The sequence below is a fragment of the Styela clava genome, chromosome 5, assembly GCF_964204865.1.
Source record: "Styela clava chromosome 5, kaStyClav1.hap1.2, whole genome shotgun sequence".
In the NCBI taxonomy this organism is placed as follows: Eukaryota; Metazoa; Chordata; class Ascidiacea; order Stolidobranchia; family Styelidae; genus Styela; species Styela clava.
The window spans coordinates 21,276,861-21,302,944 of NC_135254.1; the positions used below are offsets into that span (position 1 = coordinate 21,276,861).

At 32.6% G+C, this 26,084-nt stretch overlaps 3 protein-coding genes across 3 annotated transcripts in view; 2 read left to right on the plus strand and 1 right to left on the minus strand.

Annotated features, from left to right (window-relative positions):
* Nucleotides 1-256: 256 nt before the first annotated feature.
* Nucleotides 257-3,619, plus strand: LOC120344266 (eukaryotic translation initiation factor 2-alpha kinase 1-like). The gene has a single exon (XM_039413392.2). The coding sequence runs from the start codon at nucleotides 424-426 to the stop codon at nucleotides 2,539-2,541; it is 2,118 nt and encodes a 705-aa protein (XP_039269326.2). The 5' UTR covers nucleotides 257-423; the 3' UTR covers nucleotides 2,542-3,619.
* LOC120344265 (serine/threonine-protein kinase mTOR-like) overlaps nucleotides 3,609-26,084 on the plus strand; it is a 59,565-nt gene continuing 37,089 nt past the window's right edge. The window contains exons 1-26 of the mRNA XM_039413391.2: nucleotides 3,609-3,734; nucleotides 3,887-4,018; nucleotides 4,675-4,794; nucleotides 5,103-5,192; nucleotides 5,841-5,983; nucleotides 13,955-14,056; nucleotides 14,180-14,281; nucleotides 14,583-14,718; nucleotides 15,511-15,581; nucleotides 15,796-15,886; nucleotides 16,835-17,001; nucleotides 17,363-17,655; nucleotides 18,191-18,322; nucleotides 18,614-18,768; nucleotides 19,349-19,620; nucleotides 20,118-20,190; nucleotides 20,267-20,331; nucleotides 20,709-20,849; nucleotides 21,071-21,193; nucleotides 21,849-22,031; nucleotides 22,486-22,620; nucleotides 22,832-22,955; nucleotides 23,644-23,777; nucleotides 24,283-24,393; nucleotides 24,891-24,977; nucleotides 25,637-25,804. Coding sequence (XP_039269325.2) covers nucleotides 3,922-4,018; nucleotides 4,675-4,794; nucleotides 5,103-5,192; nucleotides 5,841-5,983; nucleotides 13,955-14,056; nucleotides 14,180-14,281; nucleotides 14,583-14,718; nucleotides 15,511-15,581; nucleotides 15,796-15,886; nucleotides 16,835-17,001; nucleotides 17,363-17,655; nucleotides 18,191-18,322; nucleotides 18,614-18,768; nucleotides 19,349-19,620; nucleotides 20,118-20,190; nucleotides 20,267-20,331; nucleotides 20,709-20,849; nucleotides 21,071-21,193; nucleotides 21,849-22,031; nucleotides 22,486-22,620; nucleotides 22,832-22,955; nucleotides 23,644-23,777; nucleotides 24,283-24,393; nucleotides 24,891-24,977; nucleotides 25,637-25,804 — 3,315 coding nt within the window. The 5' untranslated portion in view covers nucleotides 3,609-3,734; nucleotides 3,887-3,921. The remainder of the gene's footprint in view (nucleotides 3,735-3,886; nucleotides 4,019-4,674; nucleotides 4,795-5,102; nucleotides 5,193-5,840; nucleotides 5,984-13,954; nucleotides 14,057-14,179; nucleotides 14,282-14,582; nucleotides 14,719-15,510; nucleotides 15,582-15,795; nucleotides 15,887-16,834; nucleotides 17,002-17,362; nucleotides 17,656-18,190; nucleotides 18,323-18,613; nucleotides 18,769-19,348; nucleotides 19,621-20,117; nucleotides 20,191-20,266; nucleotides 20,332-20,708; nucleotides 20,850-21,070; nucleotides 21,194-21,848; nucleotides 22,032-22,485; nucleotides 22,621-22,831; nucleotides 22,956-23,643; nucleotides 23,778-24,282; nucleotides 24,394-24,890; nucleotides 24,978-25,636; nucleotides 25,805-26,084) is intronic.
* LOC120344269 (uncharacterized) lies at nucleotides 6,469-12,112 on the minus strand. The gene is made up of 7 exons (XM_039413397.2): nucleotides 11,549-12,112; nucleotides 10,637-10,815; nucleotides 9,616-9,721; nucleotides 9,133-9,225; nucleotides 8,910-9,030; nucleotides 7,973-8,129; nucleotides 6,469-7,373 (listed from the first exon to the last, which is right to left on the minus strand). Exons 1-7 carry the CDS (start codon nucleotides 12,064-12,066, stop codon nucleotides 6,895-6,897), a joined length of 1,653 nt encoding a protein of 550 aa, XP_039269331.2. The 5' UTR covers nucleotides 12,067-12,112; the 3' UTR covers nucleotides 6,469-6,894.

Sequence of the window (26,084 nt, forward strand, 5' to 3'; positions counted from 1 at the left end):
TTTGCAAATAAAATGCAGGGATTGTCAATAATGCAGTATCACAATGTCAAAAAGAGTATAAATTAGGGCCGTACGCTAGTACGGTACAGCAGTGAGATAGACTATAGCTAGGCATTGTTACCAAATCTGCATTTCAAGAACTGGAATAACTTTTAAAAAGCTCAATCATCTCTGACAGTACCGGTATGACTCATTTCAATATTTTAAACCTTTGTAAGCTTTGTTGAATTTAATTCAGTACGGTAATTGTTAATTGTATTTTCCCTACGAACAGAAGAATGAATATTTAAGTTGTTCATTTAGTCTTGTTGGGATCTTTTACATAATGCAGTAATGGAGATGTTCAGGAATTGCATATTTGTGGATTTCTCTATTGTCTATTCTGGCTGATAAGCTATCGTGTTACTGCTATACTGTGGAAAGATGGAGAAGTCAATACCAAACACACTTGCAATATTTCGATGCGATGCTGCACCAGTTACTGAATTTGACAATTCTGACTTGTTAGAACATAACAGTGAAACAGTATCTGGATCATCTCTGAGCTCTTCCTCATCAAAAGTAAAAAGTCAGTATGTTCCAATTATAAGGCAATCATTGTTGATTAGCTCACTTCTTGAACAATTATGCTCACTGTATGAAACTGATAAAGTGAAATCACAAAAACTTTATTTTATTCTGTGTGATCAACTCGCAAATTTGGGGATTATATCTCCCGTTGCATATTTGGAAGAATTTACGTCGGTGCATACTCAATATAAAAAAACACTGTACAACATTATACAATCATCTATCATGAAGCTAGATTCAAAGCCAGCATTTCCAGCCAACTGTGATATTACAAAACTGCTTGATCCTGGAGGACTGATGGATTGCAAACCCATCATTCCTGACCAAACAAAAGTTTTCGACTTTGATACTTCAAGGTATGGTCAAGAATTTGACGAATTGGGTAAACTGGGTTCTGGTGGTTACGGCAGTGTTTACCGTGCGCGAAGCAAGATTGATGGACAAGAGTATGCTATCAAAAAAATAGTTTTGCGCGATTCACTAGTTGGCGAGAGTGATAAAATACTGCTTAGAGAAGTGCGTATACTGGCTGGCTTGCGTCACAAAAACATTGTTCGTTATCATGGTGCTTGGATTGAGCATATTGATGTTGGAGAAGAGGTGAGAGTTCGGGGACGAAGAGATTTATTTGAGGATGTGAATAACTTACAGTGCTCAAATAATGGTTCATCTCATGATGATTCTTACTCATTTGGTGATAATGATTCAAAACCTTTTCAAAGCTTTTCCAAAAATGGTTTGAAAAAGAATAAGAAAAATAGATCTAAAATCCAATTGTCCAAGTTTTGGGGTGGCAGCAGTGCATCTGAAACAAGTGCGAGTGTTCAAAACAAAAAGATTCATTTCTCTATTTCTCCTCCTCAGTCTGATGAGGATCTTGTGTTCCAAGACTCCAAGCCTCGTCGTATTGATACGAGTTACAATGACAGATCATCAGCGGCGAATCCCGAGTCACCTCCCAAGGAAACTATCTTGACTCATGGCGTTCGAAGAGATATGAATATGCACAGAGTGAAAAGTTTTATTATTACCAAAGACTTGCCTTCTGCAGCTAATCGTGGAGATTTCACTAAACCTGTACGTACTCAGTCTTTGAGCACTTTTCAGGATCGTTTATCTACAAATTCATTAGATTTGGATTGTGTGGCAATAGGGAAAAAATCTAAAAGTTTCGTTCATTCTAATTTAAGGAAGGGAAAGCTGGTGCTTAACATTCAAATGGAACTTTGTCAGACATCTTTGAAACGCTGGCTTTCATTGAGGAATAAGAATATTTTTCATAGGAATGAAAGCTTTCATGAAGGCACATCTTTACATTGCATGAGACAAATAGTATCTGCGCTCAACTTTATTCATTCCAAAGATTTGATTCATCGAGATGTTAAACCCCACAATATATTTCTAAATTTAACTGGATATGGCAAACCTCATTTATTACTTGGAGACTTCGGTCTCGCCAAAAACAATTTTGCAAGTCCAGTTGATTCCACTGTTTTAAATCATAGTAGTCAAAATACTTTTTATATGGGTTTGCGTCGTACTGACAGTCACACTTCGGGCGTTGGTACAACATCGTATGCTGCACCAGAGCAACTTTTTGCAGATGTGTATGATGCAAAAGTTGATATGTACAGTTTCGCTATTGTTGCTTATGAATTGTGGACACCGTTTGAAACTGCAATGGAAAGAGCAAGCCATCTCAAACAATTGCGTAATCAAATTGTTCCAAGTGAATTTATTCTTAAATATCCACAGCTGGGTAAATTGTTGACTTCCTTACTGAATCATGATCCTAAAATGAGACCAAGCTCTCAAGAAATTTTTGAAGGAGACTTTTTTGAAAAATCGAAGGATAAAATCATTGACCAACAGGCTGAACGAATACACATACTTGAAACTGAAATAAGAGATTTGAAAGTTATGAACAAAAAACTTCAGAGACAGTTGAATAACAGACGTTCACCTCCATAGTGATTACTATTATATAATGATTTGTGAATATTACTGTATAATAGTAATAAAAACTATATTCTTGCCTTTCCTCCATTTAAAGAGAAATCTATAAAATATTATGTTCCTTCAGTATTCATGGTAGAATAGTAAGTAAAGTTATATAATCAGTTTTAGACTTCTTGCTTCTTAATTGTATAGGTACTTAGATATATGTTTTACTATGGAGGTGTTTTCATCCTCACCAGTCACCAGGTATATTTTTTGTGATACCTATTTTATCGAGGTGCTTCTTTCTGCTTGAGGAAAAGGTCCTATGTTACTGATGAATGTAACTTGGAAATCAAAATTATCATTAGTCTGTTTAAACGTTAATTGAAACGATTAATAAGGATAAAAGTTCAGTCCAGTCCAGTGATACATATAATGTTTTGGAATAGTTCATTACCTGTATGTCAGATCATCACTTATGTTAATATATTTTTGCATTGAAGAGATTCAACCCGATTATCGTCCACTGCCTTCTTTAATGCCCATGTTTAGATAATTTAATCAAATCAGTAGTTTTTGAAGTATAATTTTAAAATGCCTTACATGATCGTAATGTTTTCTGATGCATGTGCATTTGCAGAGATAGTAGCTGATTATTTTTTGAATATCTAAATATTATGTTTTTTTAATATCACTGTGATATGAGTGGTTCTGACAATTTATCAATATCCAAGACTTATTCGTTTACTTTGTTTTTATATTAGTTTGTGGGTTTTGTTTAAGTCAATTTGCCTTGTTTGAGAATGTGATCAAATTGGTGGGTTCAAGGAAATTGTTTTCATGGATATGGTGCAAACTTGAAGGTACCGTAATAGCTTTCCAGTTATAGCATGATGTAGTAATTGTTGTATCGCCCACATTTTTATAATATGTGAATGAAGGAATTCAAAGTGTGATATATTTCTCTTTGTTCATCTATTGAACACTACTCAATAACAGCATGGTTCCCAAGTTTTTTGTTTCATAATATATTGTAAAGAAGAACTCAGTACCTCGAATTACTATAAAATTGCAAAAATTTTGTTATATTTTTAATTTTTATGCAAGATGTATGTATGTTATCAGTCTAAACCAGATTGTTGTCATGCCGGGGATTTCTGATATCAAAGTTGGTTCTTGGATCAAGTGAAGAATATAGGACCTTGTAGATTGTAACTACCAACGTAAGAATTTTTTTTTTTTGGTGCTTCGATTTGGTTTGAATTTGCTTTCTTCTAGATTTACAAACGGGAAAGTTAATTTAAACTCTTCAATCAGGTAAATAGGAGAATCGTATAAGATTTTATGAATTCATATTTTTTTATCTCTTTTTCAGTTGGGAGAATTCGGTAGAAAGCCAACACAGAAATAATGTCTGCCGTGCAACAGTTTGTTCAAGGTCTAAAAAGCAGAAATGAGGAAACAAGACTCAACACTGCTCTATCACTTCAGCATTACATCAACACTGGTAGGTGGTTGGTGTTAGGATATCTAATATTATCTCATTTTATTGCCTCACTTCACAAAGATAAAATATATTCACTACTTGGTATTATGTGGTTGTTCAAACGTGTATCTTGGAATTTCAAACAATACTATCTAAATTACTCAGAAAAGCATTCAATATGCTATTGAATTAGAAGTATTATAATTTTTAGACGTTTGAATATACGACATATATTTGGAGTAACTTTTGATTTTGTTCTGTTTATTATTGCGTTTCCTTGCCTCTGAAACTTCTTATATTGGTTGTATATATTAATTTCTTCTTTATCTATTCAATTTGGCCCATTTTACAGCTGCGAAAACTTGTTTATTGTTTCATAAGTTTTAAGAAATTCACTAGACTCTTAGTCATTGGAAGCACAACCTGAATCCTGATCTTATTCAACATAATTTTGAATACCAAACTTTATGCTTAGTATATCACTTTTAGATTTATTTGACAACTCCGTGGTTTCCTACATTGGAGATCTGTAATTATTCTGATTCTTAAAGCTTGTGATTTGAAAATACGACTATTATTCTGAAACCTGTAAAAAACACAAATTTTAAGTCTTCAGCTATATCTACATGTTACTGTATATTTTTCTTGATGGAAAACCGACTCTTTCATTCTTGTAGAAGTACGAGAGTTGGCGAATGAACAGGCTGCAAAGTTTATGAATGAATTGAATCATCAAATATTTGAAATGATGTCAAGTTCTGATAACAATGAAAAGAAAGGAGGAATACTAGCTATAGGTAACTTTACGTGGATATATCATAGAAGTAGTAGATTTTAACTGTTTTAATTTTTTTAACTTTTCAATCAAAACTGAAATACTATAAGAAACAATAATGGCACAACAACAGTCCTTAATATTAAATTGATTGTTACTTGTACAGTAGTAGACTATTTCACCAAATATTTTCTCTCGTAATTTTTTTGCTTTCCAAGATATTTTTTGCTGATTTGAATTTGATTTTCTCTAAATGTTCATAAGCGATGTATTTTGTTACTTGATAACTGTCTTAAACATACTATTTTTTTATTTCTGTGTTGCTCTCAGTGAGTCAAATTGGAGTGGAAGACGGAACCCATTTTCCACTTTACAGAGCTGCAAATTATTTAAGAAATTTATTTCCATCCAGTGATGTCGGTAAGCGAATCTCTTACTATAATGAGATAAATATTACTAAAATTCAATTGTTTTTTAAAAAATTTCTTAAGATAACTTTCATGATGAACACTATATGATAGTATGCAAAATAATAACAAAAAAGCTATTTTGCCATATTGTTTGCCATATGAGTTTCCACTGCAAAGGTCTTTTATCAAGCAAATTCTTGGTTTGTGAAATGTAATATATCTGGAATTGGTATATAACCAATCTTATTGCTTATCTTTGTGTATATTCAATTTATTTATCATACAAAATTATAGTCTAAAATTTACAGTCTCAGAGTGATCATTTTATTAATAAAATAACTTGAAAATATACATTTTTGTACTCATACTCTACAAAATATTTTTTATATCATATATTTCATATTGAATACCGACATTTATTTTGCTTAATAATTATGGCGGACCGCACAGTTAACCCAGTGATTACTATTAACTACCGGTAACTTTTTTTAGGTTCATACCACTTCTGCCTATTTTTTTTAAAAAAGTTTTCATCTAATATAAATTTTAATGCAGCCTGATATTAATATTGCATTTGTAAATCAAGAAAAAAAAAACGAAAACCAAAAAATTCAAGTGAAAATATAAATGTGTTAATGAATAATTCTTTCATTATCAGTCGTTATGGAAATGGCTGCACAAGCACTTGGACGGTTGGCTGCAGCAGGTGGCAACCACAGAACTGAATATATTGAATTTCAAGTACGTCGAGCTATCGAATGGATTGGGGCACCAAGGAATGAAGGACGAAGACACAGCGCAGTAAGTGGAAGCTAATGTAATAAAAATATCACATTGCAGTTGTTGTAAGCCTTATTCAAGAGCCTAGTAGACCCAGTATGATGAAATGCATAAGTCTACTTTGCTTAGTAGTTATTGAATGATGTACCTTCATACTTACACTTCTTGAATTTGAATTTTCAAATGAAAATAGCAATATGCCAATCAATTTTGAACACAACAAAAGTCAGATCAACTTCATATCTTCCATATCTGTCCATCAATTTGATTAGGTATACCTTGTCCTCAACTTATTAAACTGGAAACACGATTCAAACTCTTGCATTAATATTCACCATGGTTTCAGTTTCAGAAGCAACAGCGTCATGACATTGCTAAAAACCCAAAACCATGCGTGGAAAACTCAAATCGTTGTATCTAAAATGCACTTTGTTTAGGACCCAATTTAGAGTTTTCATAACTGTTGCATCTTGTATGGAAGTAAACCCTATGACTTTAATATATTTTGGGCGTTCTGGAACAGACTCATTCCGCTTGTTTCCGAAAACATGGATTTATTTCTTATTAATAAAGGAAAATCATAGTTCATAGAAATCCTGCAATGTCAGCTATGCTTCATCGAAATTTCTGCGATTGCTTTCATTAAAACTTATGTCAGTCTTGTTATCAAATATGTTCAATCTGATATCTCCAAATAATATCTTCTTCATACAACAATGTTTTGAATTAGTTATATAATTAATTAAGATATTGCATTGGAAATTGTTTGAAACCTTTGTGTGACAATTTTATTTCTATAATGTTGAAACATAAAACAATGAAAGCTCACAAATTATGAATATTTCATTATTCAGAGTGACCATCAGACCATACCATATGTATTAACAACATTACTGATCATTAAATACAGTTTGAAGAAATTCTTATTTTGGTCATGTCTTGGATTTATGATATTCATCCATAAGTCCTTTTATACTCGCGTCAAGTTCAGAATATTCTGATTTTATTCTGTTCACTTGAACATTAGCTGCCCATGATGATCCAATAGATCGAATAAATATTGCTGCATTTGTACAAATTTGCATTTCAACTAACGATAACACATCTTGAGTGTCATCTTCCAGCAGAGAACACATGCTTTCTGGTGCATTACGCTCTCCGTGATAATAGTTTTTTTTCCACACCTTTATTATATCTTCACCCGAATATACCGGGATTTCCTCTTTGTATTCATATATTTTTAAGTTTGATCTATATTCATTTGCTTGTCCTTGTTTTGAAAGGGGTGACGATATATATATCCCACTTAGTTTGAGGGATTTCTTGGTCTTTGCAATTTTTTCCAACATTTTATTGATGATATTTCGTAGCGTATTCATATCAACATCATCTCCTGAGGTTCCGTCATTACCTGAAATTGAATAAACCTTTAGCTGGGATAGATGACATTGTCGTGGTATTTTTATTGTTTCAGGCATTGACATTAAAACTTATTATTAGATATAAACAACTGGTATATTATATTAATAAAACATTTTAAATATATATGCATTAGACCTAGTGATATCTTGTTATAAAAAAAATTATTTGGTCATCAAGGTAGAAGCCGTAGAACATCATCAAAATTGAATATGCTTATCTCCCAAATATTTATATCAGAATAGTGGAGCACGATGTAAAAATTTTGTTTTGGAATATTCAAAATGTTAAAGCCAAATCTGTGAAAATGCAGTATTTGAACTCAAAGCCATATTCATTATTAGGCGCTCCAGAAATATGTGTACCAATAGGTAGGTAACTCTTTTTGTTTGCCTATTTTACATCAAGTGTAAAGGGACTGAAAGCTATGGGCTATAAGGGTATATTCACTTGGCTAACACAGACAGTCCTTGAACTCGTAATAGAACTAAAACAAGGAAAATAGGAATAAAATTATGCCCTAACCCTAACCTGGTACACATACTATGGGAGTACCCATTATTGTGATATCTCCATTTTCATTCATCTTACCTGTTGAATGCTTGTGGTAGTTCAGGCACATATAATTGTATATCCCTCCACCTATTTCTTGTGCATTCATTAAATCTTCCGTTATCTCAGTTGCAAGGGAATGCACAAATGCAGGGGGTTGAGTATAGTACCAGATTGCTGAATATACAACTTCATCCTAAATAATCACAAAAAATTTAAAAGTACCGTACTTTTAAGCCCAATTTTGTCACAATCTATTCGTTAGTTTGATTCATACAAAAGTTTCATAGAATCAAGGTCGTTTGGAACATATTCTAGACCAGGGGTTCCCAAGCTTTTTCCAGGACGACCCCAAAGACAACTTTCAAGTGTCCAGTGCGACCCCTGGTCAATATATATATTTTTTATGAAACTTTAGAGCTTCTTTCACTGGACTTTTGAGTTTGGTCATGTGGTGGTATTAAGTAAAATAAGCTAAAACCAAACAGTGATGTCACAATAAATACCTACATTTTCTATAGCATAAGCATAGAGCGATGCCAATGGGCCTGTTTTACAGTAAGCCATGGTACAAACTGCAAAATTTAACATGGTTTGTCAAATCTTAGATGTTTTTTACATCCATCCTCTATCATACCTCAGCGACCCCTGTGACCTGTTTGCGACCCTACCTACTTATCACTTCGACCCAATTTGGGGTCGCGACCCATGGTTTGGGAACCCCTGTTCTAGACTCTAGAGAGAACATGACTTTTGTGCAAAATGTTTTAGATTACTGAAACTTAGTTACAATCATACACGAACAGAGGTCCAAGTGAATTTACTTCATTTTCATAAAAGCCATTAAGAAATTTATGAGTTTAGTTTTTTGAGTCACCCTGTATATTATATGAAGTCAACCTTGGATCTTTTTATAACGACCAATAGTTATATTGGTTATAATTTATATGGCGGCTACAAAATAATAAAGTTTTACCTTCATTTTGAAAATATTCATTTTATGATTTGGTAACTTCAATGTTTTCCGAAGAAATAACTGAACATCAAATAATGATAGAGGAAATGGATGAACTGCACACTTGTATCTGTCAGTCTCTCTGAAAAAGAAATATTTTTTTTATTAACTATTGGACTGCTAATCTCTTGAGTACTTGAATAATATACCAAAATATAGAATAAAGTTAACATTATAAGCATACTTTGGATATGTATCTGCCAAATCTCTAGGTATGATGCTGATTCTATCTCCTTTCTTTAAACCTTTCGGATAAGTTGGAATGCTGAATTTTACTCTGAAAAAAAGAAAAAATTTCAAATGGTTTCAAGTAAAAACTTGTTTGTGTCTGCTATGTAATATCAACAATCTTCTATAATATTTGTTATTACCTTGCCTGGTCAATATCATACGATGAAACCAACCTGAGTACATATAGGTATTTTTGTGACGATATATTATCCTTGTTTCACAATTGGTTTGAACAGAGGCACGGTATTTTAAAATATCTATTAAGTTGTGAATAAGCAATCAACGATTCGACCAATATTAATTGTATGTATAAGATAGCATTATTAGCATTAGTACTGTAACCAGTTTTTTAAGATTTGCCTCATTTTTTTGAGCTTCTCAGTTCTCAAGTTACACTTGGACAATCAAAATTCATAACATATTCAATAATACATACTTGAAATCTGTCTCTACAGACGTGTTGAGTGTATTGAGCATTGTCATTTGAACTTCTGATTGTGCTTTAAGCAGAGTTGCCACTCCAGGAGAGACGTCGGTGTGACCTTTTATATAAATGATATATTTTAGAAGTACTTTTGATTGACACCTTGATTGCTTTGGCAGTGCATGACATGAAGTTTGACTTTGATTGTAATCTGATTCCTCATTATTTTCAATAATGCACTATCAGGAATGTCAAAACTGATTTACTATTGTTTCTTGTACCTTTTATAATTCATTATTTGGTAATCCTATACTAAAGATAGGCGTTCCAACCCAAACTAAACCAAACTCACATCTTGGACATCAGAGCTAAATTATTTTATAGGATTCAATAAAACAAACCATATAATGCATGAAATAGTTTTTTGATTCCATTTTAGACTGGTCCATACCGAAAAAAATTTGAAACAGATCTCATTGACAATTGACAAATTGATTTAGAATTTTCAGTAATTTCTCGTTATTACAATGTTTGTCGTGTATTTTTTTGTGGCCCAATAACCAAAACATGCTAGTCATACTATACTATGCACAAAAAACCTAATCTTAACCATTTAATAATGAGTCTTTTTGAATCTTCTTATTTTTTACCTTTATTCAACTCCGAAAGACTTATAGTCACAAGTAAGAGCAATCAATAAACAAATCTCTTGAGTTAGTCATTGGACATGAACTCACTAAACCCAGTCAGTGGAAAATTGAATAGTGGCCCAGTTTTTAAGATTTAATAATAAAAGCACTTGGTCCAGTAGTTCAAAAGCAGAATTTTTTGTCACATACCGGTAAATACCAAGATATACACCTCAACAACTATTTCTCGAAACACAATCCATACGTCATCTTTATATGCAACAAAATATGATGTTTAGGTTCTAAACTAGTTTTATGAGAGTTCCAGCAGACTAAATTGGATTGGTGAAAAATAGAACCTAATAATTACAGCCTTACTATATGATATAAAGTTGATGATGTACCTGTCAATAATGCCACGTCAAATTTTCCATCACATTTTCTCTGTAATTCATCCACAGATATAACAGAAACAAATCTTCTGAGTATTTCAATGTTTAATTTCAATGATGCTGGAAGGTTTGGGTTGTATTGTGATACTCCGCCATAATTGTGATTATGAAAATATGGAATAGCCAGAGTCCTAGGCAGAATTGAGACAAGTGATAAATTATATGAAAAATAAACTTTAGGATTTCTTTGTTTCTATGGAACATGTATATACATCAGAAATCTGAATAGTTCAATAATATAATTTTGCCTTACAAATAGTTTCTTTTTGAGTGTTTCAAAATGACTCTATTTTATTGCAAAATTATGATCTATACTAGTCATTCTCATCCAATACGCCCCTTTCCAAAGACAGTCAAAACTTGTGCCTCTTGAGCCGTATTTAATAGCCTAATAAACAAGCCAAGAAATGGAAGTAAAAGAATAAATTCATTACAGTCGAAGAATCGCAGTCAGTTTACTTCAAATTAATTTAGTAATCACAAATTATATCTTGTGAAGGTCTTCAATTGTGAGGGGACAAGACCCCAGTTTTAGAAACTCTGATCTATAGCCTACTGTATTTTATTTTATGAAATTTAAGAACTAATGAAAGAACATATTCAACTACAATTCAACTAGTATATCAGATGTGTATTTTCATTAATTCTCAATTAATATTAATCAAAGTTGGCCAACAGACTGTAAATTGAATAGTATTTAAGACAATGTGTGTGTCAACAAGTGTCGACCAATATTGTAAAATCTGCCAATAACTGTCGTATTCTAATATTTGACGTTGTCAGCTGTCACTGTCATTTACAGATCATCTTAATAGCAAAGAAAATATTTTAATTCATATAGCAGATTAACATGTACATGCATACCTGTTCAATCTTATTGCAAGAAGAATAGCTTGTCTCAAACCAATCATTTGATCAATTGGTTCATTCTTTAGTATTGGATATAGGAATTTATTCGGATTCAGCTGAAATCTAGGAACAATTTTATATCCCCAGTCAACCGATGGTTGCATTCCCAATTCACATGGTACTGGACTGTAATCCTTGCCTGATATATGTGCTGGCTTAACTGCTCTGCCTTCCAATGCATATTCTGGACTTCTACGTTTGCCTGGTATTTGAACATTTGTCAGTTGACCTTGTTTTTGTAGATATTCCAAGTTTTGGATGATTGTGTTGAGTTTTTCTGCATATGCATCATTTTTCTCTGCTTTCTGAGGTTTGGGTTGTGATATATTTTTTGTCTGTTGAACCCAAGCGACCCCTTGCCTTGCGTAACCAGAAAAGACATCCTTGTATACTTCAAAAAGAAGAATAGCTACGAGGACTAATGATAATTTTGCTAGCCATCTTTGCCAGTGCACAAGACTTCCCGAAGCCATTCTCACGTTATATATTGAATTACATTGTTAACCTGAAAAAGTGAAGTAACAAATAAACTATGATATATAGTTTAAAAATAATTATGCCTATGTATACCTGTGGTAAACTATACAGCAAAATATTTTATTTGCAGAAAGGAACTGAATAAGAGTTCTCTCCTGGTCTATATAATCTGCATTTTCAAACTCTTTTAGTTCTTTTTAACCTTTTTTAAAATAATGATCTATATTGTTACCAAGTTGCTGCGTTTATATACTACAATTCTACATTATGTCTTACCATTGTTTGTCTACTTCATCAGCTTGGAATAATATATTTACAGTTTGTGAATTGGTACAGCTATATAAGAAGACAAGAAGTTATTGTGCCTCAGGGTATTTTCTTTGGTCATTATAAATGAGTGTCTGATATTATCACTATGGAGCTTGCAGTTTCAAATTTCAATGTGGCTTATTCAAATATTCACAATAGTGTTAGGGTCCTGTCATTGGAAATACTGGCAGGACTGAATCTTTCAAAGTTGCTAGTCTATCATGTCATTCAAAGCTTTGAATCTTGGGAAATTTTTCAATTAAATTTTCAAATTTAGTATCCTGGTGCATTGAATTATTCCACTCCAGTAATATTGCCTAACTCTATTATATTGAATAGTAGAATAGATAATTTTTATCCAAAATTTACTGTCTTCACATCTTCTTCTTCTATTTGTGTCAAAATGTATATTTGTAGAATTATGATGATATGAAACCTAACAGGTCACACTCCTTAATTTATATCTTTAAATTTGAGATCCATCACAATATCTTTCTGTCATTTAAACAGCCTCTCTATCCTTCAGCTTCCTCTACTTTCAGTACACTTATCATATCTCAATACTTTATTATGGTAAGTACCCGCAGTCTTTTTCGTATTGTTGCAATACCAAGATATTACGATTTTGCCTGAGGGCGAATTTAAACTTAGAATGGAGATGATTATGAGACGCTTCTGAATTTTGATCTCCTGTTCGTAACATCATAGTTAAAGAAATATATATATTATATATGATTTTGGATATTAATGACGATATAATTTGACCAATAATTGCTGTCATTATGAAGTCATTAATATTAGGACCAAAATCAGATTTTTTAATAGGATTCCCGAGGAGTTTTGTCCTGACATATTTCCAAATTTATATAAAATGATTTTTGTAAAAATTAAAATATATAAAAAGTATTCCAGTACACATGTTTTATTAATACAAATAAATGCAAGGCTTGATTTTACTGCATATTCCGGGATTTTCAATGGTATCAACACACTTTAGATTTATATATTATATTAACAATCAAAATGCAATCAAAACTAATATGAATAACTATAAGCATTTATAAATGTAAAGATATGGGTGATTTCTAGAGTTACAAGTTTGTTATAATTTGTAAGCTAATTATATATCAAACATATTCAATTGTTATTCATGAATATTAAACTTATAACATGTTTATCTGAAATTGTGTATTGGATTTTCATTAAAAATATTTATATCCAAATAGTTTGATATTATAAAATTCTCTCTCACATTAATTTTGGCCTAGTGGGTAAAGCATTAGACTCAAATGTGGACTCATGTTGCAGATTACGCATCTCTACCTTACCCAGGGTGTGAGAAATTGGGATTCTGGCCCTTTCAAATAATAGTATCTCTCACATATCGTTAGATATAAGTGAATAAAATTGTATAAAAAAAGTTATTCATATACAAATTGAGTGAAATTTTATAGTGTCGGATCTGATGCCCCTGGAACAAACTTTTTCACAGTTTTTATGATTTTAATTTAATTCAAACACTTTATACATGTTAATGTTCATTTGATGTTATTTTACATCAATATCTTTTTTCAGGTTCTTATATTACGAGAGTTGGCGATCAATGCTCCGACAATTTTTTATCTCCAGATTCAACCTTTTTTTGATGATATTTTCAATGTGGCTCGTGATCCCAAGGTAAGGTATTTGCTTGTAACTTTCGAATGTGTATAATTCATATTCAATATTCTTGAAATAATGATATATAAATATGTAATCTGTCAAGCAATCACATATTTTTTGTATGTATTCAATATTCAGCCATCAATACGGGAAGGAGCTGTGGCAGCCTTACGCGCAGCATTACAATTGACTGTGCATAGGGAAACGAAAGATCCTCAGCAAAAGCCTTATTGGTATAAAGTAAGTATTTTTCTAACATCAATACATCATAGTGTAAAGAATTTTTATGGTTAATAAATCGAATGCTAAATTAAGAAATTGACATAATGTTACTTTCAGGAAATTGGGTGGACAAGTATTTGTATTTATCATTTTGAATTATATTCAAGCACATATTAAAAGATATAATTCAGATGTCTTGAATTCAACAATTTTTAAATTTTCAGATATTCCGTTTTGCTATTTTGAATACTGCTATAGAAATTCACAGTCTTGCATATTTAGGGAAATTTTTGATTAAGATCGTGCTATTACTTTTCAGCAAACGTTTGATGAAGCCATGAATGGATTTGAGGAACCTTCACATAAAGATAAAAGCAATAATTCAAGCAAAGATGACAGAATCCATGCATCATTGCTTATATTAAATGAACTTTTGAGAATTGGGACAAGAACAAGTATATGCTTATTTGCTTGATTTTTTTTGCAAGCCGCCATAGTTGGCAGTAAAATGAAAAATAACTAAGTACTGTCCAAAAAATCATGTCAATTTTACCTAAAATACAATATACCGTATATGCTCGTTTTACCGCCCGATCTTGATTAAGGGCCTGTTTAAATAGCCGCCCGTGTGAACAGAACATAAAAATACATAAGGGACGGTGCTTGAATACTCGCCCGATGTAAAAGCTGATTTTTCAGTGGTAGAGAACAATAGGAGATAAGAAGCGCTTTTGTCACAACGCTGTTGAATTTTGAGCGCTGGTAGATAACTGTCTTCAAAGATACCGTAATTTTTGTGTATAATTTTACTTTAAAAATAACAAGCGCCTGTGCTTGAATAAGGGCCGGTTGGAATAAGGGCCCGGTTAGTGAGTTTGGTTAAAGAAATTTTGGCCCGGGCTCCAAAACGAGCAAATACGATAAATCGAAATTTATGAGAAAAAAAAAATTCTAGCTCATTATAGAATAGGATTTACATATTTATCTCTTGAGGAGGGGGAAGGAAAGATGATACGATGGACAGTTATTTGCTTTCAGATGCATGGAATTGGAGTCCATCAATCCTCTCGCACATCATAATTAACCCACGCAATCCGAGCATCAGTGTATTCCTTCAGCGTATTCCTAACGCTCAGCACGATGCACCACACCAGCGAGCTATCTTTTAAAACAGTTTTATTGGAGAGTTTAATTTCAATTTGATAGCAATGATTCTGTAAAATGAGAACGCTCTTTACTTTGATCAGGTCAAATAATGCTGGAAGAAGCGATGGACAGAGTCAATATAATTCAAGATCAACCAAGAAAATCTGGAAAGGTTTGCTTTCTAGCTCAGCATAAATCATTAAATAGTGGGGTCCTATTAAATCAATTTCAAAAGTGTCAATTTTAATTAGCTTTCAACGCTATAAAGTACTCAAGCATGAGACTATAATTTACTTCTATAATTTAGCTTCTATAATTTATGAAATTCTATTTTTATTTTCATTTTTTGTTTGATATATATATGTATATATACTTTATATTTTCAGTCTGCACTACGATCAGCTGCATCTGGTCGTTCATCATCCAATTCTGCTTCAGCTTCATCGCTTTTGCTCTCATCTTACAAACCTACCTCAGGTAATTTCGATTAAACACATTTTTTACAACATATTTATCCACTTTTAACTCTGAACAATGCTAGCATCCAGGTAAGGAGCTGCTATAGTTTGGAAGATTAGAAATCTTTCCGTTTTTTTAATGCTTACCCAATTTACTACACCCTGGATGAGGTTGTGGGATTTGAACCCGCAATTTTACCGATGCCATCATAGTCACGTCTAACACATTAACCACTAGGCCACCGTTTCGGCAACTATGATTGAATGAAAAATTGCTTCCTGAAACAAAGTTGTTTTCTCTAAAACTCTCTGAGTTTCAAGTTACCAGTTCAAAGCCGCTACTATATTGCTCTACTCTGCAACAGATTATATTCAAATTAGATAGGATACCAAATGAAATGATATGTTGTTGTTGTGTTATAGGATAGGATAGGATTTACATATTTATCCCGGGGGAGAGGAAAGTCGATAAGATGGCTTAATCATATGGCGAACCACAGCCTCTCGTCTGGTTACCTGTCCAGGTCGGGTATGGGATTAATTAGCCAATTATTTTGTTTTCGGAAGCATGGACTTGATGGTGGAGGAAGCCGTAACCGACCAGCGGTTACTTGAACCACCCTACGGCGGCGAGGAGTCCAGCAATCCTCTCGCACATGATCATTCCCGCATGGGATTCGAACCTGCGAACCCGTGAAGGGTAATCAGAGATGCGGTGGCGAGTGTATTCTTAACGCTTAGCACGATGCACCACACCGCCGAGCCATTTCTCAGTAATATCATATATGATATTCATGACTTTTTGAACACTGAATGAAGACAGGAAATTTCAATAAATAATTCCTGCTCAATTTTTGAAAAATAGGGGTTATCATATTCATGTTTTTTAATTGATCACCAATGCAAAATGTTCACAAATATTGTAAATAAATTTGACTGATAAATAAACTGATGATTTTGAATTTAGGGTCACAAAGTGTTATAAGACTCGCAGATGCTGCTGGAACTTACTGTGCTGTTAGATCACTGGGCAATCTGCTTTCTTCTAGTGCCAGTAAAATTGGAATATCAGATTCTCAAAATATTATGGAGAGTCTTCATTGCATTCAACAAGTTCAAGATCACTACATCAAAGTAAGTTTTTGTTCTTATTAGAAGAAAAATTTACATTGTTTTTTTTTCTAAATTTAAAATATGTTTCCAGTCTTATAGGAGGCCATAAGGTGTTGCACACTGAGCAAATAAATGCATTGTGTTATCAAAACATTTATAATTATAGACTGCATATTGAGAATGAATGAAATTTGAAAAATCTGTAAAAGATAGATTTTATTATTAGCAGTTGGAAATTTTGAATTTGAAAAATAAATATATGGTTAGGAACTCGAGCCGGTGAAATTTCTGGTATCTCAGGCTCCAGCTCTGCCCCCTCCCACCCTGTTAAACAAACTATAACAAACAATAAGAATCACTTCATCACAACTCACTTTTTTAGATTTGCAGCGAGGTATTGGCTTGTAGGACATCTCGCAATCAACTTGTTCAACAATCGTTGTTATCACTCTTACCTCGACTTGCTGCTTCTAATCCAGAAAGTTTCTCTGGACATTTTCTCGATGACGCTATGGCATTTGTGCTCTCTTGCTTGAAGAAAGATCGTGACAGATCATCCGGATTTTATGCAGTTGGATTAATCGGACTCTCTGTAAAAAAGAATATTGCTGTTTATATGTCAAAGATTCTGGAATATATAAAAACTTGTCTTCCAAACAAAGATATACCTGCAAAGTATGTTTAGATTTGCTTCTCAATTGTATATGAGAATTTCAGAGTACTGATTTTATATGGCAGTTTTATTCGCAGGTTTTAGGGGTGTTGGGGGATAGGGCTTTAAAATAGGCTTCAGGGTTGATTTGAGATTTAGTACACAAAAAAACAATTTGGCGGTATCTAGAGCGATAAAGGGAAAACAAAGTGTTATGCTATTTCACTCAAGTTCAGCGGGCCATATTAAATCTTTACCGGGACGTGGTTTGGGAACCACTGGCCTAATGTTATGATTATCTGCTCATTCAGTGGTGTACAATTTTAGAGGTTAAGTATAATTTTGTTCAAAATTACTACTGAACAATGTTCCTTTTTCTCCTAGTATTTGAGGTGTGTACTCTGACATACACCACGTCACTAATGATGCAGATATTTGTTGAGCTTTGAAAAGTATGGAATTATTCAGTCTTTAAAACTTACTAAGAACATCAAAATTTGATCAATTAAAGTGAATGAGTCCTGTTGCTACAAATTTTTTGTTCATTCATTTCTATAGGAAGCAGAGAAATTTTGTTCTTGAACCTGCAGTGTTCAGTTGTATATCAATGCTTGCAGAAGCTGATCCCGACTCCATCACATCTCATATTGAACAACATTTACTTCAACCTATGCTCACAGTTGGACTCAAGTAAATATTACTATTTTTCCTATCCATCTAGATGTATTCCCAAGAATCTACTTCCTTGGTGACTTCCTTAACAATGCCCAATCACTAATAATATGTGTCTTCCTTGTGTATATATCAAGGAACTCAGCAGTCAGTTTGCAGGTCTAATAGTTTCAGTTTAGTACGGTAGCCGAAAACAATCCTATCACTTTGATAATTCTAATTAGTTATAGTGACTTCAATACTCATCTAGACAAAAATTCTACAATTATTTTTGATATCCTTGTGATTAATATGGGGTCTTTGATTCAGCTCTGCTCTCATGGTTGCTCTGCACGATCTCAGTACAAAGATACCAATATTGAAAAAAAGAATTCGTGAGGGAGTGATCAATATATTGTCATTAGTTTTGTTGAATCAACCAGGAAAGCTACCTAATGGAAAAGAAATGAACTCGACATCGATAGGTTTGAATATTTGTATCATTACTATGCTATGATGTTCATTATAGTATTGTTTTCATCAGAAGTCTGTATTTTGAGTAGAACCAGTTTTTAGTTAATCTTTTAATGCCTTCTTTTTATATGACATATTTATATGACTTTTGCTTGGAACAAGGCATTGCACAAAAAAGTCATTGATACGTAAGTATAGTCTTGGAAGGCTTTTTGGCATTGCCTACCCCAGTGTTTCCCAACCTATGTGTCGCGACCCAAAACTGGAAGTAATTTTTTTATGCCAATTTTTGCGGAAATTATGTTATATGAACATTATTGTCCTATATTAGTCATTTAATTTTGCGATCATAATAGTAGGTACTACATGCCGTTTAGTATTTAATCATATCCATCGTCGAGAGATTCTACGAAAGTTTAGGCCAACCACTGGCCTACCCAATTTATTACACCCTGGTTAAGGTGGTGGGCGTGGACTTTCAACCTGATATGTCATCATAGTTAGTCTTATGCTTCAACCATTAGGCCACAGTGTCCATGATATAGACTTGTATATGTGGGAAAATAATTTGATCATATTCCCCTTTTTCAGTTTTGCCGAATACTGTTGATCCAACAGATTCATCTAATCTTGTGCTTGCTCTTCGTACCCTGGCAATGTTCCGCTTCAGTGATTTAAGCAATAATCAAAACATTTGGGAAAGAACGCCTTCACATCTGATCATGCAATTTGCGAAAGAATGTTCATCTTCAAAATTTCTGCGCCATGATGATATTGAAGTCAGAACAGAAGCTGTTATCACCACGACAACTTTGTTACGTCCATATATACCACCGCATGTTACTACAGCTAATAACATCAGGGTAGACTATTTTTTTTATTGAGGATTAATTTGCATAAATTAGATAAGTGGGTACCGTAGTGTGTGTAACGGGTTAGGGTTAGGCCATAATTTTATTCCAATTTTCCTTATTTTAGTTCTGTTACGTATTCAGGGACTGTCTGTATTAGCCATGTGGATATACATACCCATAGATTTCAGTCTCTTTACACAACTTGATGTAAAATTGGCGAACAAAATTAGTTACCTCCATATTGGTATTTGGTACACGCACTTCTGGATTGCCGATATTTGTTTGAATTTGACTATATTCCAAGTTGAAGCATTATTACAGCATAATCATAAAGGCATTACATAAAAAGGCTAGTTTCTTTACCATAAATTCATGTTTTAAATTTTGTTAGATTTTGTTTCTTTTATTAATAACAGCAATAAAATTTTATTTGTAAAATAGGGTAATTTTTCCATTTTGATAAAAGTATTTTAGTCAACTATCACATTTCAATATTTCTCTCACAGCTTTATCCCAACCTACTGCCTGGAATAGCAAAAGTGCTCGAAGATGTGTTGAATCTTGCTATCACAGATAAAGGTATTTATCTCAAATGATCAATGTTTTTTTTTACTAATGAGTATTTTTATTTGATTCTTATTCTAAATATTTTTAGATTCTGATGTGAGATGTGATGTTCTCTATCTATTGAATGATAGATTTGATTGTTATTTGGCACAGGTATTTCTTTTGATTGACATAACTACATAATCATTTTTAATCACTTAAGCTTTACTCTTCCTTGTACCTTCTGACATTTTTGTCAAGTTATGTTGGTTATATGGCTATGTCACTTTTCCATCTACGAAAAGTATGATCTCAAAATACTTTGTATATGCTAAACAATATACTAATGCATCTTATTGCAGTGTATTGGTTTGTAGATTGCAGTGTTAATCACAGTCTGTGTATAAAATGATGATATACTATTTCCTATGACAAAGTTTGAAATGCATTGGATCCTGACAAGCTTTTACATTTGGTATATAGTTACACTGTTATACATCCAAATTCTTTGCTACCTGAATTGACATAATTTGATTTTTGTCTGTGTTCAGCCTGAGAATCTCTCCACTCTATTCATTGCTAATCATGACGAGGTGTTTGAAGTTCGAGAAGCAGCGGTACGAACTATTGGAAGATTGGCCGAACATAATCCAGCATATGTCATGCCATTTTTGAGGAAAACCTTAATTGAAGTAATTACTTATTTTATTGTTTCTCTTATTTAAAACCTCTGAATAAGAGATTGATCCTGCTTGAAAATTTCTAGATGTAAAGGTTTTCTGAGATTCTATTTCAAAATTTGTTTGGAAGTTTTTACTAAAATATTAGGAGTGGAATCTTTATTTATGATGAATTAGACTAGTATTACTTTGTAAAAGTGGAAAATTTGTGTTTAATGCTGTTTTGTTTTTAGCTATTATCCGAACTTCAGCATAGTGGTGTTGGAAGAAATAAACTCCAGTCATCAAGATTACTTGGTCATCTCGCTTGTACTGCTCCATTACTGATACGACCTTACGTTCACACGACTATGCAGGTAGGTTGTTAATTGATGAACGGTTATTTCTGTAGACCAGCGTCGCTCAAACTTTTTTTGCCCTATAACACTTACGCTTTTTATCTCGCCTCGCGGAACACTAAGAAATTAGAAGGTAGATTGATAATAACAAAAAATGTGTTATTTACTTGTAATTTACTGTGCATCAACTTGCAAAAAACCGGCTTTATCACAACATCTTTTGACACTTCCAGTTTTAAGCCAACAATCCGTTGAGGGGAATTGTTTCCAAAAAATTTATCTTATGGTAAATTTCAAAAGTTTGCTGTGAAGTTGTGACTTAAAAAATTAGGCCGATGGTTAACGTCAGTGTTCCGCGGAACACAGTTTGAGAAATGCTGCTGTACACAAAACATATAGATAGAAAATATTTGTCTCAATTTTGCTCTGTGAATTTCACCGAACATCTGATTGCCTGTTTTAATTAATAACTATTATTATTAACTAGTGTTGACTATCTTATTATTTCAAACACAAGTCTTCGATTAAATTCAAATCACTTATTTTTTTGGTGAACAGTAATAATTTATATACGAGGTCTTGTGTTGAATTTTAATTTTGTTTTCTCAGTCTGACTGACTAACTATCGTGCAGTTGTCTCATTCTGTAGCAGATAACATTATTAAATTTTTAGGCTTTGATAGAAGAATTGAAAGTTAATGAGTCAAATTCTGCAGTGATAGTTGGTGTTATGCAGACTGTTGGTGATTTTGCTGAAGTTGGAGGATCTGACATCGGAGTCAATTCTGTCATTGATCAACTTATGCCAATTATATTAGAAATGTTGCAAGCATTGTCAAATTATGCAAAGAGAGAAGTATGCTTATCAGAATGAATTTCTACACTTTTAGTGATATGCTTATTTATGTGGAGCTTATTAACAATTATATGGAACTAAATTACCTTTATATTTGTTTTATTATATAAGTTTAATTTATATAGTTCATGAAATATTCGAAATCTGCATCTGTTAAATATCATTGTTTAAAGTATTATCTAAATACGCCGTAGCATTACGATAGAGGCTTATAACTTGCATCTAACAGTATTTCTGGACAGCTAAATTTCCACTTTTTGCTTTGGGAAATTTCTTGTATAAGAAAGCAATAATCATTTGTATCTAGCTCACCTCCTATTCAACTAGTTTTATTTATATCATGAAAGATTTTTCTTAATGCTCACATTACTTACTGCTATGTGCATTTTTTATGTTTATTTAATATAGTTTTTGCTAAAATTTTCAGTTATATTATATTTATCATCCTATCTAGGTCGCTCTTGTTACACTTGGAAAACTGGTTCAAAGCACAGGATATGTTGTTGATCCGTATCAAAAATATCCAAAGTTACTTGATATTTTGCTAACGTTTTTAAAAACTGAACAATCATTAACTTTTCGCAAGGAGGTTTGTAGCATATGCATATGAGCTATTTTAGTTTAATTTTTTATTGGTGTGTGTGTAAATACTTAAATACTTGGTATTTCAAATTCCCATGATGTAGTTTTTTAGTTCTAAAAGTTCCGATTTTATACTTCCTCCTTCACGGAAAGTTACCGTCTGAGTAATTCTAAAAAATGTACTAAATTTGATCATAACATAAATAAAAATTTCACAGGTTATCAAAGTACTTGGTCTGATTGGAGCATTGGATCCTTTCAAACATAAAGTCAATCAGGGTGAAATAAATCTGACTGAAACGGATGTCGTAACAATGCCTGAACATAAGGACATAGAACAAGGTATCATATTTTAAAGTACTTATCATGTTATCTTCAATCATTCTATCAGATAAGCTTATGTTCCTCATTCATTACTGTCTGCACAAGAAGTTTATTCGTATTCTGTTTTAAGGAATTATCTTCTACAAAGATATTCCTTTGAGACCTTACTAAATTATCTTAAAATGGTATCTAATGATGAGAAAAATCTACTGCGGTTGTGTCACTTGCTGTGTACTTACCAGTTCAGTATTGAACGCCCCATAACAAGGAAAAAAAAAGATTGCTTAATTAAATGTAAAGTCTTAAACAAACAATTTAAAAAAATACCATCACCTACAGTCAACTAAGTTATCTATAGTTCGAGATATGTGGTGTCTTGAAACAGCTCCATAGTGACATCTACTGTATTCTAGTAGGAAGACCTTCCCGAAGTTATTAGTGATGTAATGTGTACATATACACTCTATCAAAGACATGCTTAACGATGGTCATAGAAATTTTTGCCAGTTTCGCTGTTGTGAAGCTGTTGTTAGTGTCTCAGTAGTCATTTAGAGAGTCATTTATTCGATCTGAAGTACTCTCAATCTTGTCCACGTAAATCCACATAAAAACTAGCGTGAAATATTTCATTGAAAATGATTCAGACATTCTAAAATCAATTAGTCTCTTGTATCAACATGTCTCTCGATACAATTCATTATCATAGATGGTGGTACTAGTGAGATGTTGATTACACTTGGAACTTCATCTGAAGAATTTTATCTTGCTGTTGCCGTCACAACATTAATGAGAGTGTTGAAAGATCCACTACTTTCGACGCATCATATGGATGTCATACAGGTACAAACTAAGTGGTTCTCAAACTTTTTTCTTTCATGGCCCATTTTTAATGCACAAAAATTCTGTTGCCCATTGACTTCTCCATGTCAGGGTAAAACTACAAGAAAAACAAATAACTTTCCCCCCAATATGGACACTTATACTTTAATAATTAGAATGAAAATTACCATTCTGCAGCAAACAACAGTAGCGTCGTTTATTGTTACTGCAATCAAAATTTATCCATGTCACAAGTCGAACTAAATTTATGAATAACTCACTTGTATTTTTCAATAGTTTTGGGGCCCATGTGAAAATGTTTCTGTGGCCCAGCAGTGAGCCACGGCCCACTGGTTGAGAACTGGGGAACTAAACAATGATATATGAATATTTTCAGAAAGGAATTCATTAAATATAAAATGGGAATTTGCAATATTCGATATCTACATTGCCAGAGTTTATTACTTTGACTTGCATCCTACTTATTTCCATTTTTTTTGTCATTTTATTTTTGAATTATATTCAGGCAATTGACTACATGTTCAAATCTCTTGGAGTGAAGTGTGTTTCATATCTTCCACAAATTATCCCAACATACTTGGCTACGATACGATCATGTGATCCCAATATAAGAGAGGTTTGTATTCAAGAGTATTTAAATATCTTTAAGCGATAGTGACGGAAGTCAATCTTGAAAATTCTAGTCACAATAGCTTGACTACTCAATTAGAATTAAGATTAGTATTCATTCATACTATACTTCAAAAAGGCAAAGTTGAACAAAGTGGGTAAGCACTAAGCAGGTATTAAATTTCCCACTGCCAGGAGTGTCGTCACAGTTTGGTGCTTTTTGTTAGTGTATATGCAGAAGCCATATTCATTTTTTAAATTTCCTTAGAATCTGGGTCAAAATTTCAAACTTAAAAGCTTTGGCAGTTTCATGGACAAAATTTCGCTATTCCATATTTAATTCAAATTTTTTAACCAGGTAGGTAGAAATCTGGATACTTTTGAGCTCTTTAATGTTTTTTTTCTGGTCAATTAAAAGCGGGATTGTAGCTTTATCAGACTGCCCGTTGCAATTTAATGTTTGAAAACATTTCATGTAATTGCCAATTTGTTTTCTCTTCTCAGTTTCTCTTCAAGAATCTAGGAATCATTGTCTTCACTGTTAAACAACATGTTCGAAATTTTATGGATGAAATTTTTGATGTCATCAAGGTAATGACATCAAGGTTTAATGTCATTAGGTTTTTTCATCAGTGTTTTTTTAATAATATAAATTGTTTAATAAAAATAATGAAATAATTAAATAGAATCGGGAATTACATTACTGATAATTTGATCTTCTTGAATTATCTTTTTAAGTTTCGCAGACAAATTCAAGTTTGAATTATCCGGATTCCGGAAATAATGACATCCGTTGTGATCCAAATTCTGTTGATATAACTAATACCTAAAAAAAATCGGTGCTCCAGAAGTGTGTACCAATATGGAGGTAACTAATGTTGTTTGGCTACTTTACATTGAGTTGTGTAAAGTGACTGAAACCTATGAATGGGGGGTATATTCACTTAGCTAACACAGACAGTCCCCAAACTCGTAATACAACCAAAATAAGGAAAATTGGAATAAATTATGGCCTAACCCTAACCTGATAAACACACTACGGGAGTACCGAAAAATCTATGGTCATTTGGAACATGTTCAAGAGGAACATAAATTGAAATTGCAAAGCGACATAGATTACTGAAACTTTGGATACTATCAAACACAAACAGAAATCCAAGTGATAAATAAATTTACTTTTCTTTTTGTGGAAGTAATTTATAGGTTCTGTTTTTTAGTCACCCTGCATAACTTTTCACTTTATATTTTAGGAGTATTGGACAGTTGGAAGTTCGATGCAAGGAACATTAATTTTGCTGACGGAACAAATAGCTTCTGCTCTCGCTGCTGATTTTAAAATATATTTGCCACAAGTTGTTCCTCATGCATTAAAAGTATTTATTCATGATGATAGTCTTGGAAAGAGTGTTACTTTAAAGGTAATGCATTTTTTAATTATTCAACAATTTTAATAGTTTTGAGGAAATGAATATCTCAGTATCTCAGTCTTTTTTATTCTCTTTCAAAATGCCAATGGCTTTAAGACTTATTTTCGAAGTGGACTTTTTTAGTAGCTTGTGATTGGTTTTCGCTAACATTTTCTGTTAACATCTGAAATTTCAAATGAACGGAAAATTCAAGTTATTTCGATATATTTGTTTCTGATATACATTTTGTAAATATTTTTTGCAGTTGGATATTATATTAATCAGATTTACT